Source organism: Diplodia corticola (assembly GCF_001883845.1).
Source record: "Diplodia corticola strain CBS 112549 chromosome Unknown scaffold50, whole genome shotgun sequence".
Classification (NCBI taxonomy): Eukaryota; Fungi; Ascomycota; class Dothideomycetes; order Botryosphaeriales; family Botryosphaeriaceae; genus Diplodia; species Diplodia corticola.
This window is the reverse complement of record NW_017971529.1, coordinates 1-17,503: the sequence shown is the minus strand read 5'-3', so window position 1 is coordinate 17,503 and position 17,503 is coordinate 1. Positions and strand designations below refer to the sequence as shown.

At 58.0% G+C, this 17,503-nt stretch overlaps 5 protein-coding genes across 5 annotated transcripts; 3 read left to right on the top strand and 2 right to left on the bottom strand.

Annotated features, from left to right (window-relative positions):
- Positions 1-277: 277 nt before the first annotated feature.
- BKCO1_500005 (uncharacterized protein) lies at positions 278-3,922 on the top strand (the record flags this gene model as incomplete). Its single annotated transcript, XM_020276643.1, has 1 exon — positions 278-3,922. The coding sequence occupies one exon, from the start codon at positions 278-280 to the stop codon at positions 3,920-3,922; it is 3,645 nt and encodes a 1,214-aa protein (XP_020127552.1).
- A 1,936-nt stretch (positions 3,923-5,858) lies between these two features.
- Positions 5,859-7,692, bottom strand: BKCO1_500004 (fad dependent oxidoreductase; the record flags this gene model as incomplete). The annotated part of the gene is made up of 2 exons (XM_020276632.1): positions 5,859-6,971; positions 7,042-7,692. 2 exons carry the CDS (start codon positions 7,690-7,692, stop codon positions 5,859-5,861), a joined length of 1,764 nt encoding a protein of 587 aa, XP_020127553.1.
- Positions 7,693-8,226: 534 nt separating this feature from the next.
- Positions 8,227-9,486, bottom strand: BKCO1_500003 (sexual development protein; the record flags this gene model as incomplete). The annotated part of the gene is made up of 1 exon (XM_020276621.1): positions 8,227-9,486. The coding sequence occupies one exon, from the start codon at positions 9,484-9,486 to the stop codon at positions 8,227-8,229; it is 1,260 nt and encodes a 419-aa protein (XP_020127557.1).
- Positions 9,487-11,373: 1,887 nt separating this feature from the next.
- On the top strand, positions 11,374-15,091 carry BKCO1_500002 (uncharacterized protein; the record flags this gene model as incomplete). The annotated part of the gene is made up of 3 exons (XM_020276610.1): positions 11,374-13,436; positions 13,531-14,279; positions 14,376-15,091. 3 exons carry the CDS (start codon positions 11,374-11,376, stop codon positions 15,089-15,091), a joined length of 3,528 nt encoding a protein of 1,175 aa, XP_020127558.1.
- Positions 15,092-15,657: 566 nt separating this feature from the next.
- BKCO1_500001 (apoptosis inducing factor) lies at positions 15,658-17,429 on the top strand (the record flags this gene model as incomplete). The annotated part of the gene is made up of 5 exons (XM_020276599.1): positions 15,658-15,862; positions 15,919-16,272; positions 16,362-16,713; positions 16,867-17,243; positions 17,380-17,429. The coding sequence occupies 5 exons, from the start codon at positions 15,658-15,660 to the stop codon at positions 17,427-17,429; spliced, it is 1,338 nt and encodes a 445-aa protein (XP_020127556.1).
- Between the last annotated feature and the right edge of the window lie 74 nt (positions 17,430-17,503).

Below are 17,503 nucleotides of genomic sequence, written 5' to 3'. Positions count from 1 at the left end.
TCACTCACTATACTACGCTACTTGCCTCGTGACTGCCTTCCCGGCGGGCAACCCGGAGAATCTGAAGACCTTGCACGTGAGGTGAAGCCGACGGACCAGGCTTTTGCTTCGGCTGCGCACTTTGACAGACGCCCTTTATATAATACTACTTTTTTCGCTTTACTTCAACCCTTTCTTGCGACACTCCTCTTCCTCTTTTGCCTGCAAACCTTACCGCTCTTCAGCGCATCCACCGTCTTCGCTCTTTTAACGCGCTACAACACGAAGCTACGACACCATGCACGATGAGCAACACTGGAAGCGGCTGCGCACCATCGAACGGAAGCGCATCAAAGATCATAGACCGACTGTAGCCGGCCGCTCCATGATCTTGCACGGCGTCCTCGGCTACGGCAAAGTCAACAAGCCATTCCTTGCACCACCACCGGTCCCGAGCGCTGACATTGTTTCGTCACCTACTGTTTCAGTAGCTGCTGCCTTTTCAGAGCACCCGCGATCGCTGTCATCGACCACCGCATCGACGGAGTGGGCACCAACTGCCGATATTGACATTGTTGGCCAGCACATCCGGAAGGATGAGCCTACACCCCGATTCCGCGAAGCAACCACGTCCGCAGCCAAGCCCATAGCCAAAAACAGCTTGCCTCACCTGTCGGCCAACTTCAAGACGCAGGTCAACGTTGACTCATCCTCGAAGGACCCCGCCCACGTCGGGCCTACTCAGTCAACCAAGCGCAAGTATCACCCGGACCTTTTGGGCTTCACTTTCCCCGCCGCACCGACCCAAGAGGTCAAAACAGCTTCTCATATGGGCGGTTCCTCTTCAGCTGTCAGTGCAGAATCGCAAGCTCTTGGATATGATTTCACTCCTGTGGCGCCCAGCCCGCAAAGGGCCGCGAGCAGTGAGTTCCACATCTACAAGGACAAAGGGGATATCGACGCCGAGGGCGAAACATGCGGGGATGACCGCAACAATGTACAAAACAATGTTCTGTCCGACATGCTGTTGAAGCACATTGGCGCTACCACTAACGACGACAACACAACGCAGAGCTCACTGCAACAGTATCCTGCGCCGCCACAATCGCCTTGCCCGCCCGCCACGCAGTGCAATGTTGTTCCGAATCTTGAAGACATCTTCGACCAGTGGTTCCGCTTCGGCCGCCAGAACTGGGAAGGCTTGTGCCTGTTGCAGCCTCGAGAGATTCCGATCGAGTCCATCACCGCGAGGACGCTTCCCTGTGTCGAACCGTACGTGCCTGCGGAGCTCAGGGAGAAGCCGGTGAAGCTGTTCACAATCACCGAAAATCAAGATGTTGCCGCGTTGAAAATGTTTGAGATCGAAGTTTTGCCCGAGTCTGAAGACGCGCGGTTGGCCCTGTTCAACATTATCGATCGCGGCCCCAACTTCCATGAGACTTCTACCGCAAAACCCACCGTCTGGACCGTCTTGTTCGTTCGAGAAAAAGAGCAGCGCTTTGTGGGATATAATTTCAAGGGTTCAAAAAGTTTTGAGGATCAAAAGACCGGAACGAGGGTCCACGTGGCGAAAAGGAGACGTTCAGTTCAGGATCTGGATGTTGAGGCGCCCTTGCTGGGCGAAGATTCTGCCCAGCACTCATGGCAGATTATGGCTTGGCCTTCGGCACATACATCAAGGTTCTTGGAAGTTTCCGGACCCGTTCGCACCCAAGTGTCGTCGAATGAAGAGCTGAGCAACAAACCCCAGGGCAGATCAGCCGCCGGTCGCGCACCGTTGGCCCCCAAAACCGTCCAGGTACGCCAAAATCTGGCAACGCATGAGAGTGGCCGGGTGCACTTGAAGGATGCCCGGGCGTACGCCGAGTACAATACGACTGCCCGGGCGCACGCGGACACGAGGCACTGTGCCAGCGACAGTGTACTGCGGTTCGCTGAGGACCAAGAAAACGCGCCTTTCTCGCCCCAACGCTCTTGCTGCCTCAAGGTAGACGTAGTCAAAGGCCGGGTGGAACAAACTTCCACTAGCATGTCGGGTGATATCAACTCGGTTCTCGTCCACGAAAGGCAGCGTCTTACGTGCGTGCGTTTCCAACGCGGCGGCGCGTACCCGCTGCTGACGGGTAAAGGTGTCGACCTGAACTACTGGAATACCTTCTGCGAGTACTTTTGCAAAGGCGAGGTTCAGCTTGAGGTGTGGAGCCCGGCGGACGGCGAGCCAGTCGTGCTGTCAGAAGAGGAGGAGCAGCGTCGTAGAGGGACCAAAACCGAGAACGCTCCGACTCAAGAGGAGCACGCGAAAGATATGGGTAAGGATGGATTGGATCCATTTCTAACTGGTGGTCGTACTTCAGATACCCCAATTCCGGAGCTCATGAGGAGCACCATGCAGCACGGACACATCGATCTGCCGGATTCTACGCCCCCTCTTCAGAAGCAGCATACGCAATACGACACTCAGAGCTACCTCCCTCAGCGCGGCACTAGAAACGGGTACCAGTTTGCCCCCGACGTTCAAAACACGAGACGCCAACAATCCTTGCATCAACTGCCTTCGCTAAACAAGCCGTCAGTCCATCCTCAGCACAGCCATGCCACTTCGATCCCTGATGGGAGCTCCACCATGCGCTTCCAAAATCTCGGTCACTACCGCAACAGTTCGTCGGAGACTATAAAGGTCAGGCCTGACGTCGACTCCCCTTCCGACACTCCCACCGCCATGCCACCGGCTTTTGGCTGGGAGTTCGGAGGCAGTTCCACTCACACCGGTCCCTTGCTACGCGGATGGCAGATGGAGATGCTGGACGCTCTAGAAAAGAAGCGAAGCCCGGCCTGGAAGTATTGGACGGACCGTTCAATGAACTACGACAGGCGCATGGAAGCGATCGAGCTCGAGAACGAGGTCATTGCCCAGGAAGCATTCGCCGACTGGCCATCAGAGGTGCACGTCTTGAGGGACACGCGCGCCACGCGCGACGGAAACACCCTGGTTGAGTGCTACAACGAAGAGGCCATCCGGCGCTATAAGCAGTACCATGACTTGAAGGGGTGCAGGCGGTTTGCAGAACAGGTAGCTGATGACGACCGCCTGCTGAAGAGGAGGGAGCAGCGTCTGCAGCCGCTCGAGTACATGAAGGACGTCAGGTTGAGGCAACTTCAGAGGGCGTACGAGAAGGGCAGGGTGAGCTCCCCGGTAGCCAGGCGCGCTCTATGGAATCAACTTTGTGTCGACAAATCTCGCGAGCTACAGGAGGTATACCAGAATCACAGGGAAGTGGTTCAACAGCAGTTACAACAGGTGGCGAGTCTCAAAGCCAGGGGAGGAGCCTACGGCGGTTCGGATCAGACGTACCAATTCCAGCAGCAGCAGGAGGCACAACAACCCCCAGCATCGTCGTTTGGTCGCCAGCCTTTCCCGCCGCAGCAGCAACAACAAGCGGCGTTCGACCACGCCTACGACCAGCTGCAGTACTCCGCTCCCTACTACACCCACCACGGCCAGTACACCACCGCCCCACAGCCTACCTACGAGCACACGCAGCAACCGCAAGCACCGCCGCCGTTCCACGACTACAACAACAACAACAACACCGACGACGTCGACACCCACCTGCAGCGCATCGACCAAGCCTTCAACCGACACACGAACGACGCCGAGCCAGCTTTCCCGCCCGTCATCCAGCAACGTGCCCCTGCTCCCCGCGCTGCCGACAATGCCGACGCAGACGCGCCTTCTTACTTCGTCTGGAACCATGTCTCGGGCGCGCCGGTGCCGGCGAGAGGACCGATGAGGAGGAGGGTCAGCGGCAACGCCAAGGCGTCGGCGGTGGAGTCAGCGGCTTTGTGGAGCTCTGACGTCGATGACGACGACGAGGAGGAGGAGGAGGACACCACCGACGGCGATGAGGAGGAGGACGAGTATTTTGAGACGGGTTGGTATTAGGGATGGAGGGGTTTTGGTTGGTTGGTGGGATTTCTTGGGGAGATTTTGGCGGATTGTTGAGGGGAGAAAGATGGGGGGTTGGTTGGTTGGTTGGTTGGTGGATTGATGATTGAATGGCTTTTTTGGTGGCCGGCCTGGTCTTGTCTGGCTGAAGTTGCATCCCGAGAAGTGGTTTGGTATTGGCAGGCAGTGTGGGTGGGTGGGTGGATCCTGCTGCTACTGCCGCATTTTGCTGATTTGTTTTTCATTCTTCTTCTTTCTCTTTTCTTTTTTCTTTTTCTTTCTCTTTCTCATTCTCTCCCTTTCCCCATCACGCCCGTAAAGTATAGATATCTTAGCCTCTTGCCCTCAGATTCCCTGATACCCCAAAGTTTTGCTTTTATCTTTTCTGGTTCTCATTGGTGGAGGAAAAAGGTTTTGAGAAGGAAAAGCGTGATGAACAGATGAAGCACGGCCAGCCACGCCAACTCTTGCTACCGATTGATAGTGTTTGGCTTAAAAATAATCTAAATCAGAGTATCTGTATACCATCGTCGTGAAAGCGTTCTCTCCCCAGCCATGGCAAGCACGGCGAGGAAGGGGGCGATGTGTGCTTATAGAAGCGAAAGAGGAACGTCAAATGCCAGCCAGCCGTGAGGAAGGTGAGCGGATTCTCTGGCAGAGAGGTCGACTCTTGCCTACTTCCTTTGTGCCCTGACACACTGCAAATGGAGAAAAAGAGAAGGAGGAAAAAAGGTCGCGTGCGCGTACAAGTCGTCGTCATTCGTGCTCAGCAAGGCAGCAGAGGGTCAGAATCAACTCTGGGCTAAATTGCAAAGGAAAATCTCTTCTGAGAGTACACGCGGATGAGATCAGGTTTGGAGATGATGTGAGGAGAGAAATTTGGGGCGGAGAGAGAGAGTGTGTGTGTATGTGTGTGTGTCCGTCTGACCTCAGACGATTCCATGTTGGAATAATCCCGCAGCGAATCGCAGCCACGAACAACAAAAACAAAAGCTTGGCGGTGGTTGTGGTTGGTTTGAAATTAAGAAACATGTGAGAGAGAGGATAAAAAAAGCAACTTTCTGGTCATGTTAAACATCATACGCGGCCAGTAATACCGGGCCATTTTTTCCCCCGAAGGATCCCCACGCCCGGCAGCGACATCCAACCAGCGCTTAACGGAGTTCTCTTTGCAACACCCGCCATCAGCTTGCGGACGCGTCAAAGTGTTTGGGGGCTCTAGAGTTTCAGCTGATAGCTAGCTGGTAGAGAGTTAAGTCTGTACATGTTTTGTATACGTAGATAATGCACATACTGGGTTTATCTTTATTTGAACAAGCTGAGACCTCTTTTTCGCGTCCAGCTATTTACTTCAACTGTCTGTATATGAAGAAACGTGTTAGATGTTACATTTGTATCGAGATGTTCTCTATAGCGGCAGACGCAGGAAAGGTGTCCGAATCGACGTCTGCATCCGGGCAATCGCTTCGACCACACCACGCTGTGAAAGAAAGCACCGCGGGCACAAATTTCAACAACTCTGTTTCAATGTCAAGCTCCTCATCGAATCAAAATCATTCGTCGACGTACAGTTGTCTGAGTTGTTGGTGGCCCCTTCCTACTCAGCATAGGCCTTCTGATGACCATATGGGGTACCGAGTCTTCAGCAGCTTTGATAAACTTCTACGTACGGAGAGCGTATGTGACGGACATGATGGAGGAGAGGTTAGCGGTGGCCGGGGCGGTTGGCTGTTGATGATGCTGCTTTGGCCTTTTACGTACGACTCTATTTTTTGGCCGTGGCGTTCTTCTGCGCAATGTGCTCTAGTAGAGGATTACTTTCTTCTCCAAGCGGATGCTGTCACGCATCCACGATCTCGATCATGCGTTGAAGCACAGGATACAGACATGCAGCGCCGGCAGATCATCCTCCCGTGCGCAAAGGGTCTGCCCCCTACTCCATCTCATCCGCCAGATCAGCCAGACTCAACCCCTTGACACGATCATAACTGATCCTCAGCTCCCTCGGCAGCCACGCGTCCACCTTCCCTCCCGGCAAGCCCGGCCTGTCGGGCAGTCCCTCATCGTCCTCTGACCCCGCGAGCATCAACCCGACAGCGGTGCCACACAGCCACGCGTAAATCATGCCATCGCCATGATACCCCGCCGCGATCCACTCCCCCGGCTCCACCCCCGCCTCCACCACCCCCTCCCGCCGCTCAGCAGCATCCGCCTTCCCGACACCGACACTCCGCCCCGTCAAGCGCGGATCCACCCTGCCGACAAACGGCACGGCGTCGGCCGTGAAGCAGATGGTCCCGGACCACATGCTCTTGAGGCGGCCCCCGGGCGCGTCGGGGCCCCAGTGCCGCGGCCCGAAGACGGCGGGCAGCACGCCGTTGAGGTGCGTGGCGGTGAGGGCGTCGAGGCGCGAGTCGTCCCAGACGGCCGTCTGGTCGAGGCCCTGCTTGAGGGAGCGCAGGAAGCCGCCGCCGAGGAGGATGTCGCCGCCGCCGCCGCCTTCCTCCCCTCCCGCTCGCGCTTCTCCTCCTTCTGCCCCTCCGTCTGACGGCTGACCCAGATCATCGGAGGGCGACGTTCCAGGACCCGCCGCCTTCGTCGTCGTCGTCGTCGTCGTCGCCGCCGCCGCCGCGGGCCGCTGCGTCACGTAGTCGAACCCGGCGCCGTACATGATGCCCCACGAGCGCGCGCCGGCGGGGTCTGATACGAAAGCAGTGCCGGGCCGCTGGGCGGACATGTGGGCGCGGAGGCCCGTCATCTTGGTGCGGAGGCCCGGGACGAGGTGGCTGGCGAAGGCGTTGGTGGCGTGCACGACGTGGCGGGCGCGGACGACGCCGCGGGGCGTGTGGCACAGGAAAGGGTGGTGGTGGTGGTTGTCAGACGCGGCGGAGGCGATGCGCTCGACCGGGGTGCTCGTCTCGATGGAGAGGGTGGAGGGGAACTGGGTGAGGAGGGAGTGCCAGACGGAGGCGACGAAGCGGTAGGGCCAGAGGGCGGCGGCGGGGTAGGCGATGGAGCCGACGACTTGGGAGGAGGTGTGGAAGGCCTGGTGGGGGTCGGGTCAGTTTTTGGGTTTTTTTTGTTTTGTTTTGATTTGTGATGGGGGAGGTGCTTACCTTTTGGGTTTCTTTACTGTCGCGGATGGTGTGCTCGGCTTCGGGCACGGCGTTCTTAAGCTCGTCGACTTCTTTTGACCGCCTTTCGAACGAGGCGGTATCCAAGAAGAGGTCGACTGTCTCAACATGGCGGCATTCGGCAATGTCAAACCGCTCAGCGCGACAGAGGTGGGGGATGTGGGTGAGATGCTGGCGCTGGAAGCGGACAATGGCAGCAGCACGGTCGGGTCCAAACTTCTTCCTCAATTGGGCAAAATCGGCATATGACGAAGGCTTGATGTGGCCGCCGTTTCTGCCCGTGGCGCCGCTGGTCAGCTGGCGTGCTTCCAGGACAACAACTCTTTCCAGCGGAGCATTCTTGCGCTGAGCCTCAAGTAGCAGGGCGCGGGCAACGGCGGCGGCGGTGATGCCGCTGCCAATTATGGCGACATCGGCGGACTCCGGAAGCTTCTCCGACCTGGCGTCTACCAGTTCTGGAAAGGGCGGATCCTGCAGCCAGTAAGGCTGTGTTGGGGCTGAGGCTGGGAGGCCGGGGGGCTTGGCCGCGCGGGCAAGCAGTTCCTGGTAATCGGCATTGAGGGCGAGGAGAGTCTTGATGGCGGCTGAGATGATCTTGTAGGACTCGTGGACGACGGAGATGACGCTCCCCATGATGGCTGCCGCTGTGGATGGGCAGAGGTGCAGAAGCGGGGTTGGTGGTTGGCGCGCGGGGACCCGACCCGACCCGGCGACTCAAAGACGTGGCCGCCCTCACATGGCACCCTAGCGACGCGTCAGCGCTTAGAAGACCACATGAACGATCACAAAAACCCCCATGGTTCCCGGCTGCAGCGTGTCCAGCGTGACGGACCGCTCCCTGGATATCACCTCACCTACCGTGGTTAGTACACATCACAGCCTATGTCACTTGCGCCAATATGGCTATTTCGGAACACAGGTGGTCAAGAGTCGAAGTGAAGTTTCGATGATGGATGGTGAGCCATAATAACTATCTTTACGCGGCGAAATGCACAAACTCTAAGGCAAAAACTCAAAAAGAGAAAGCAGAAAAGGAGTGCCATGCATGTCCCACACTGTCATAAGAGCATCTCTGAAAACGCCACGGCGATTGCGGCTGGCGCTCTCCACATTGTCAACCCGGCAAGGACCGTGGCCAGGGCGCTAGCGTCCCTTGATATGGTCTTCTTAGTTCACTTCGATCAGGGCGGGGCCAAAGACGGTTGCATCGGCAACCTTGTCGACGTCAGTCAGACCCTGGTCCGTGTTGGTGACAACCGCAATGGTCAGCCCGAACAGGAGGTTGGTATCGAACGGGAAGGCGGCGTCGAACTGAATGACGTCGTGGTCCATCTTCTTGACGTTCTGGAGCTTCTCGATGATGGGCAGGTTCTGGCCATTGATCAGGACCAGCGACAGCCCGTCCTCGTCGATGGTGCCGTTGCACTGGATCTGGAACGTGACGATGCTGTCCTTGGGCTGCGGCTGCCCAATCAGCTTGAGCGGCTCGAAGATGGGGAGGTCGATGGTGTCGATGTTGGGGCAGGTGCCCTCGACCACGAAGTTCTGGTTCAGCGCCGAGAAGGCAAACTCGCGCGTGCTGGCCGTCAGGAACGGCTCGGCCGAGGGCCGCTTGCCCTGGAAGAGGCGGTAGAAGCCGTTCTGCTCGCCCTCCTGCCCGATGACCGATGCAACCCCGCGGATCAATCCGATGTCGCCGCTCAGCCCAAAGTCGTTTTCAACATCCTGCAGCGTGCCGAGGACGACGTCGGTGAAGGTCGCAGCAGTGGCGATGGCATCCTTCAGGTTGTCCACCCCGAACACGTACTCGCACGGCTGGATCGGGCCTGCGTTGAACTTCTGCAGCGCCCCGTTGGCATTGAGCGCGTGGAGCTCCTCCTGCGCCTGCACCGTGGCGAGGATGATGATGAGGTCGTCCATGTCGATGTTGAGCTTGGTGGCATCCTCGACCCGGTAGCCATGCACGTTCTCGGTGATGTTCTTGAGCAGGTCGGTGAAGAAGGCCACTTCGAAGATCTCGTTGAAGGCGATGAGCCTGAGAGACGTGAGAGCGTCGCCGCTTGGGGGGTCGCCACCGCCGCCGTTGGGAAGAGTGCCGCCGGCGATCTCCTGGATGTCGTCGACCTCCTTCTGGTCAGGGTTGGGGAAGTCGTTGGAGAGCGGGAACCGGAACTTGTCGCCGTCGGGGTGGACTTCGGTCGGAATGGGCGAGACGTCGTAACTGACGGTGATGACCTTCCCAGTCGCCGACTCAGAGCCATAGCCGTAGTCGCTGTTGCCATAGTCGCCACCACTAGGGGCTGGAGTCGAGTAGTACTGGGAGTTGGGAGTGTTGACTGGAGTCCCAACCGGAGTGTTCGCCGGAGCGGCGGCGGCGAGTGAAGCTGCGAATCCCAAAAGGGCAGCAACTGGGGCGTTGGAATGCATTCTGGGGGGTTTCTTTTGGAGGATTAGGATTAGAGATGGTGAATGACTTGGCTCGGGTTGTTGAAGGGAAGACTGGCTGCTGTTGATGGTCCTCCTATTCAATGGGCACGAGTTGGATTTATATTGCAGTTCGAGACAGTGTATCATCGGGCTCAAGCAGGGATGTAACATCTGGCGAATAACAACACTCTACGGAGATCTCCAGGCTATTTTTGGGGACCCGAACTTGTCGAATCCAAGATAGGACCAGTGGGAAGTTAGTGGTGCGCCAGCCCCATGACGCGAGCTGGGAGCCTCAATTGCACGGCCACGCAAGCTTTGTAGGGTAGCTTAGCTGAGATGCTTGGAAGTATCTCTCCGAGACAAGACAGCTTCCGAAACAGCCAAGTTCGCGGGGAAATAAGCAGCTTCGCGGTAAGACGACACTCTCGTCAGACCAACACTGCAAGACTCGCCGCATTGCTTTTCTGACGTTGCTCAGATCCACGGACGCGCACGCTCAAGAGTTGCACATGGGTAACCACTTGGGCTGCACGTGTGAGCATGTGCATGCTGTGCTCCCTAGCGTGGTGACTACTGGTGCGGGGTCTGTGGCGGTACACCAAGGACTGCCTCCAACCAAAGCTGCTAGCGCTAAGCCCCACTCCATCTATAATTGTTTTCACCTCCATGGTTGCTGCGCCCGGGATGAGAACCGTGTAGTTGATCACAAGGCGGTCGAGATTGTTCCGAGTCCCCAGCTCAGCAGTGCTTTGTCAACAGACGGCAGCCAGCTCACTCATGTCGGTCAGATATGGGCTGATCAAACGCCAGCTGCGAGCGCTGCACAGCCCGTCCGTCTGGCTCTGCAGGCGGATTGCGTCAATGTTTCGGTCAGAGCCTTCATGCACGTCTTGCACATCACCCGAACTTTGCATCTTCGCCCCCAGGTCGGGAGTTGGTGATGAAACAAGCATGGAGTTGGGGATCCGAGATCAGCAGGGTGTTCTTTTCATTGCGAGAAATCCGGGGTCCATTTCGATTTCGTGCGAGCACACGTAATGGTCTGCCAGTCGGCATGTCAATGTGCAGGACGCCTGACGAAATGAAAAGAGCGCGTTCAGCCCGTCTCTCCTGCTCGGTAAGTTCGCCATGGCCCCCGCCAATATTGATCAAGTTGGGGCCAGTGGCGACTATACCTGGTGTTAGACGGTCCCACTATTCAACTGTGCAACCTACGGTCCGGACACTTCCTGCACAAGCGGCGACTCGGGAGGTAGCAGAAGCTGAGACGCGGACTTTACATAAGAGAGCAGTCATCAAGGGTGCCCAAGATGCATATATAGAAAAGTGGCAATAATGAGCTAGTAGGCTTATATGCTACTACAGATGTCGAGGAAGCACCTAATAGGGCATCGCGGCCGAAGAGTTAGCAAAAACTCAATACCGTGATGAGCCTTCACGCCCTCATGTACATCTTATAGTAGAACTATATCTACGTCCTACAATGCCCTGTTATGTCCCGCAGTGCAGCGGCCTGTGGCACTCCCCCCTGCAGACCAACGACGCACCGGCCAAGAGGAAGTCTCTAAGGCAGGCGTCCTAGGCTCATCAGGCAGCGCGCGTGAGTTGATGAATTTGCATGACTTGGTGTTGGTTAAGCAGCCAATGAGAGGCCAGGCTAGCTTGTTTGTAGGCTGCAATGCCGTTTCGGGTAATGCGGTGTCCCGGTGTCGAGTGCGACCATTCCCCTTTCGGCAGCCCGCCCTGACTCACCTGGGAATGGCCCGTCTTGCGCCCAAAGCCACAGCTGCGCCATGCTCTCGACTCGTATATGTTTCTGCAGTCGCATCACCATGGCCGACCCAGGAACCCATCGAACCCTTCTTCTTCCTTGCTTTCTCAACCATGGCTGACCTTACCTCTTACCAAACCGCTTTGGCAATCCTCCCGCCTGCACATCTCGTGCAACATGTCAACACTTTGCGCGCCGCCTACGACAAGGCTTCTCAGAAGTGGCCCGCTCACATCAATCTCCTCTATCCTTTTGTGCATCCTGATTCTGTGCCAAGCGCCATCTCCCTTTTGCGCTCAGCTTTGGACGGGCTCCATGCCAGCGGAGCCACGTCGTTGAAGCTGGACGACACAGGTTACTTCGCCCACAAGCACTCCAATACCATTTATATCTGCCCCAAGGAGGACGACTCCCTCCGCACACTCCACCACAAACTGTTTAGTCTCTTTTCTCAAAGTGCCCCTCCTCAGTATACCCCGCATTTGACCGTCGGACAAGCCAGTAACGATGAGTTGCGGGATTCTCTGAGAGCCAAGGCACGTTTATTACCAGCCATCGAATGGCCTTTGGAGGAATTGGCTATCTTGGTTCGCGGAGACGACGATGTAATGAGGGTCTCGGCAACCATCCCCATCTCCACCGCTCAGTATCCTGTCCAAGGTCTTTCCATATCGCGACCTTTAGCCTCACCGAACCAAGCTTCCAATGTTTCAAATGAGACAACATACCGCTTCGACTCACTTACAGCTTCTTGGATCCCGTGTACGACAGTAGAAGCTCCGCAGATGATGCCCGCTTCCTTCAGAATATCCAGTTACAACGTTTTGGTAGACTCCATCTACCCGCCCGCCTACGAGAGATTTGGAATCCTGGTCCAAACTCTGCTTTCGGAATCCGCGCGAGCCGATGTGCTTGTTCTACAGGAGGTCTCGGACGACTTTCTAAGCCATCTCCTCCAAGACGAAGAAGTCCGTAGCTTGTGGCCATACGTGTCTCACGCCCCACCCGATCAAGGAGACATCGGGCCCCTGTTGAGTCTACGCAACATCGTCGTCCTATCACGCTGGGCCTTCGACTGGGAGATGGTGACTTTTGAACGCCGCCACAAGGGTGCTGTCATTGTCAAAATGAAAAGCGTCGGTAAGGTGGTTCAATCCGGCGCGTTCCAGCCCTTGGTCATTGCTGGCATACACCTGACCTGCGGCCTCACCGATGGCTCCGTGGCTGCCAAGAAGAGCCAACTCCGTTCTCTCATGAACCATCTCTCCGGAACATACGCAGACTGCCCGTGGATTGTCGCGGGAGACTTCAACGTAGCAACCTCTACGCGTACAATCGAAGACGCCATCAAGACCCAGTCTGTTTCCGCTGAGACGGTCCGGACACTGGCCGGTTTGGAACAGCTTCTCGAGGAATCAGGCCTGCTGGACGCTTGGGCAGTTTCTCGGCCGCACCATTGCCCTGAGAATGTAGATGGTGATGACGACGACATTGCCGAGGGAGAGCGAGGTGCAACGTTCGATCCAGGGAAAAACCCACTAGCTGCTGAAATCGTCGGCCACGGCCTGACTCACCGGCCTCAGCGATATGACAGGATTCTGATCAAGGGGGAGGAAGCCCTGGAAGTTGCCAACTTCAACATGTTTGGGCGTCCGGGATTAGAGGAGCAGCGGTGCGGAAGTGATCATTGGGGGATTCGAGCGACCTTGAAAGTCACAACATCACCTGCTTTAGCGAATGTGGAGGTTGAAAGCATCTCTGCCGTCGTCCCTCCTGCTGGACTCGACTCTGCATCCCTGCAGAGCTTCGTCAAGAATCACTCGGGGTTTCCAACCGAAGCTGACACGCTCAAACGACGAGAGGTTTTTTCTCTCTTGAGATCCACGCTTCAGCAAATCTCCGCAGCCGGCAGCAAGATTCCTCTGATAGTTGTTCCTGTTGGCTCCTACGGCCTGGGCGCCTGGAACGTCGCATCGGACATTGACTGTCTTTGTATCAGCTCCGTCAGCTCGAAAATATTCTTCACCCTGGCGATCAAGAACCTCCGGAAAGCCGCCACGCAAGGCGTGCGCATCCTCCGAAAGGTCGAAGCCCATTCCGGAACGATGCTCGAGCTCGACATCCAAGGCATCAAGCTCGATCTTCAGTACTGTCCCTCCGCAAACATCGCAAACAGGTAAGTCTGTCTCATCTCAAAAAAAAAAAAAAGAAAACAAATCCCCAGGAAAGTCATCCCAAGCTAACAGGACTCCCCCTTCCCCCCATTCCAGCTGGCCAGCCCCGCTCTCCCTCCCAGCAAACGACCCGCTCTTCTCGCTCCCCCTCCAGACGCTCTCCAAGCTCAAAGCGATCCGCGACCTCGCGCACCTCCTCCAGACCACTCCGGACGTCGCCGCCTTCCGCACCGCGTACCGCTTCCTCGTCGCGTGGGCGACGCGCCGCGGCATCTACGCCGCGCGCTTCGGCTACCTCAGCGGCACGCACATCGCCCTGATGCTCGACCGCGTCGCGAAGCTGCTCTCGTACCACGACGACGACGATGACGACGTCGACGACATCAACGTACTCACCCCCGCCCACCTCGTCTGCACCTTCTTCCACCACTACGCCCGCTTCGACTGGGCCAAAGACGTCGTCGAGGATCCGCTGATCGTCGCGCGGCGCGCGGCGACGCATTCCAATACGTCGTATCGGCGGCGAGCGGCGGGCGGCGATCACGCAGAGCCGATGGTGGTGCTGGGCTACCACGCGCCTCGGGTCAACGTCGCGAGGGCGGCGACGGCGCCGGCGGTGGCGGTGGTGGCGGACGAGTTGCGGCGCGCGGCGGGGATGGTGGTGGGGGCATCACTCTCATCGTGGGGGGATGTTGTTGGTGCGGGGCCGGATGATGCGGCCGGCGAGTTCTTGGCTGCGTACAAGAGCTACGTCCGCGTTGACGTTCAGTACTGGGGGAAGAGCTCGGTCAAGGGGAGGCAGCTGGTTGGGTGGGTTGAGAGTCGTTGTCCTTCGATGCTTGTTGGTGCGTTAATGCTCTCTCTCTTTTTCTCTCTCTCTCTCTCTCTCTCTCTTTTATTCCGTTCTTACGGATTTGCTGACGGGGCGCGCGTTTCCGCAGATCTCAACAGAAAAGTTCCCGAAATCCACGCGCGGATGTGGCCGATGCGGTTCACGAGGGCTTCGGGCAACGAGGAAGGAGACCATTACGGATGCTACCTGGTTGGCCTCGAGAAGCGGCAACATGGCGAAGCGAGCGGGAAGCTGGACGATGGCGACCGCAAGTTGGCGCAGAGCAAGCTCGACAGTGCGCTGGAACGGTTTTCGGAGCAGATCCGCGGGAACGAAGGCTTTTTTGACCCGGCTTCGGCGTGGGTCGAGGTCAAGCACGTCGGACGAGGGAAGCTTGAAGAGTTGGTTGTGGATCGCAATGATTGGGGCAATGACCTGGAGGAGAGCTGGGAGTTTGAGGATGAGGAGGAGGACGAAGAGGATGATCAGGTCGACGAGCTGGACGAGCTGGCCGAGACAGCGTCATCGGCTGCCGTACCCCAGGCCGACGGCGCATCGAGGGTCGGCAAGAAGCTCCGGCCGGCAACTGACATCCTCCACCGACTGCGCTGGGATGCGAATCTCCACAGCGCCGACTACGTGGTAGGCTACGTAGATCGGTTCCTGGGGACGCGGGAGATTCCTTTGGATCGCTGGAAAGTGGAGCAGACGGACGAGGAGTTCATTCCGCAGCACCGGATCCTGTACTTCAGACGGAGGTCGGACGGTGCCAGGGTTTGGGATAGAGAGGCGAGGTTTGATGCACTTTCCGGAAGCAGCTCCTAGACGTCGGAGATGGTTCGGATGGGCAGACTACGTACACAGGCAGAGCAGCGATTTACATAAAACAATGGCGCGAAGACTCCGACAGCGGCGTGCATCTGACCATAAATAAGACAGTCGAGTCCTGCTCGCGCGCTGTCCATCCGCCTCGTATCGCGCAGGCCGGCCTCCCAAGGCTTCCAAGCGAGATGCCCCCACACCGGAGCTTCCGTTTCGCGCTCAGGATTCCTCATGCGCAGCCGACGCACGGTGAGAGGCCCCACCCGATGATCCGATTCCATCAGATTATTAGCCGCAACAGCTCCATCTGATAACTTTATTGGTACTCCCAGCCGAGCCTCCCCCCATCGCCCGCCGCAGCCCGGCCCCCGTGCAACTCTCCCCCGTGCAACTCTCGCGCTCCAACCCGATATCGGTATACTCGCGCTCCTTCCACCACCAAGCCCTGCTGCGCAAGCCGCCGACCGCACCCCTGCTGGGAGCCGCGTCTTGGACAATATCTAGCCGCCGTCGGTACGTGCCTCTGCGCCGTCTGGGAAAATCACCTGCTCCTTCCACTGACCAAAACAATGCCATCCAGCACCAGCACGAACGGGACCGCTCGCAAGCCTTTCAAGGTCTTGGTCGTTGGTGGCTCCTACGCCGGTCTTTCGGCCTCGCTCAACCTGCTCGACCTGTGCCACGGCAAGCCGCCGCGTTTCCTCCCAGACACGCCAGCTCCCACCGAGAAGATCCCCGTTGAGATCACCGTCGTCGACGAGCGCGATGGATTCCGTACGCCCCCACCGCTTTCAATCCCCTCCCTTCCCTTTGGCTGACACCGAAGCCAGTGCACCTGATCTCAACCCCCCTCGCCCACGCCTCGGACGAGTATGCCCCCAAGGCGTGGACAAAATTCGACGACGTGCCCGCGCTCAAGGCACCCGGCGTGCGCCACCTGCACGGCCGCGTCGTATCCGTCGACTGCGCCAAGAAGACGGCCGTCGTCGCCAAGGCCACGGCGTCGTCGCCGCACGAGGCGCCCGTCGAAGAAGCCTACGATTTCCTCATCGTCGGGTCCGGGCTCCGGCGCGCCTGGCCCGTCGTGCCGCAGTCGTTGGACAAGGCCTCGTATCTGGCCGAGGTCGGCGCCCACATCCAGCGGATCAAAGATGCCAAAGAGGGCATCGTCGTCATCGGCGGAGGTAAGTACCGTGAATCTTGACTCGAGCCAAAAAAAAAAAAAAAAAAAAAGAGGATGAGGAAATTAACTGACGCGATTACCCAACACCAGGCGCCGTGGGCGTCGAAATGGCGGCGGAGCTGAAGCTGGTCCACCCGACGCAAAAGGTCACGCTGATCCACTCGCGGGACAAGCTGCTCTCGTCGGAGCCGCTGCCCGACGACTTCCGGGACCGCGCCCTCGCCGTGCTGCGCGAGGCCGGCGTCGAGACCGTCCTGGGCCGCAGGGTGCTCGACACCGCCCCCGTCGACGGCGGCGCGTCCCACTTCAAACTGACCCTGTCCGACGGCTCGAGCCTGATCGCCGGCCAGGTCGTCAACGCCATCTCCAAGAGCGTCCCGACCTCGTCCTTCCTGCCAAAGGCCATCCTGGACGACGAGGGCTACGTCAAGATCCAAGCCTCGTACGTGCATGCACCACACCCTCTTTGAACCTTTTTCGTTCCTCCTCCCCCCTTTCTCTGAATACAGCAAAAAAAAAAGGAAATAAAAAAGCCCCCAGATTCCAGAACCACCCTCCTGGCTAACTTCAACCCCCCCACTCACCACAACAACAGCCTCCGCTTCCCCGACACCGTCCCCAACGCCTCGCACCACTACGCCGCCGGCGACATCGTGCGGTGGTCCGGCATCAAGCGCTGCGGCGCCGCCATGCACATGGGCCAGTACGTAGCGCAGAACGTGCACGCGCAAATGCTCATGGACAGCACTGCTACTAGCGGCGTGGGCGCGACTCATGCCGCCGACGAACCACCCAAAATCGGGGCCAACGGGTCATCATCATCATCATCACCATGGAAGGAGCTCGGCGAGATCCCGCCCATGATCGGCCTCGCCGTCGCCACCAAGGCCGTCGTCTACGACCCGCAGGAGGGCACCAGCGACGGCGAGCACCTGCTCGAGAGCTACTTCGGCCGGGACCTGGGCCGTCAGAGTGAGTGGTTGCCGCCCCCTCCCTCTTTTTTTTTTCTTTTTCTTTTTTTTTGCCTTCCTTCCCTGTCTTTTTTTTGCGGAGAGGGAAATGAGATTGAGGACGTGTGCTGATCGATTGCTTTTTTTCTTTGGCGTAGTCTGCTGGAATTACATGGGTTTGGGTCGGGAGTTTGTTGCGGCGGCATAGAATGGAGGGGAGGAGGAGGAGCAGGAGGAGGAGGAGGAGGGAGAGAGGGAGAGAGGGAGAAAGGGAGAGAGGGA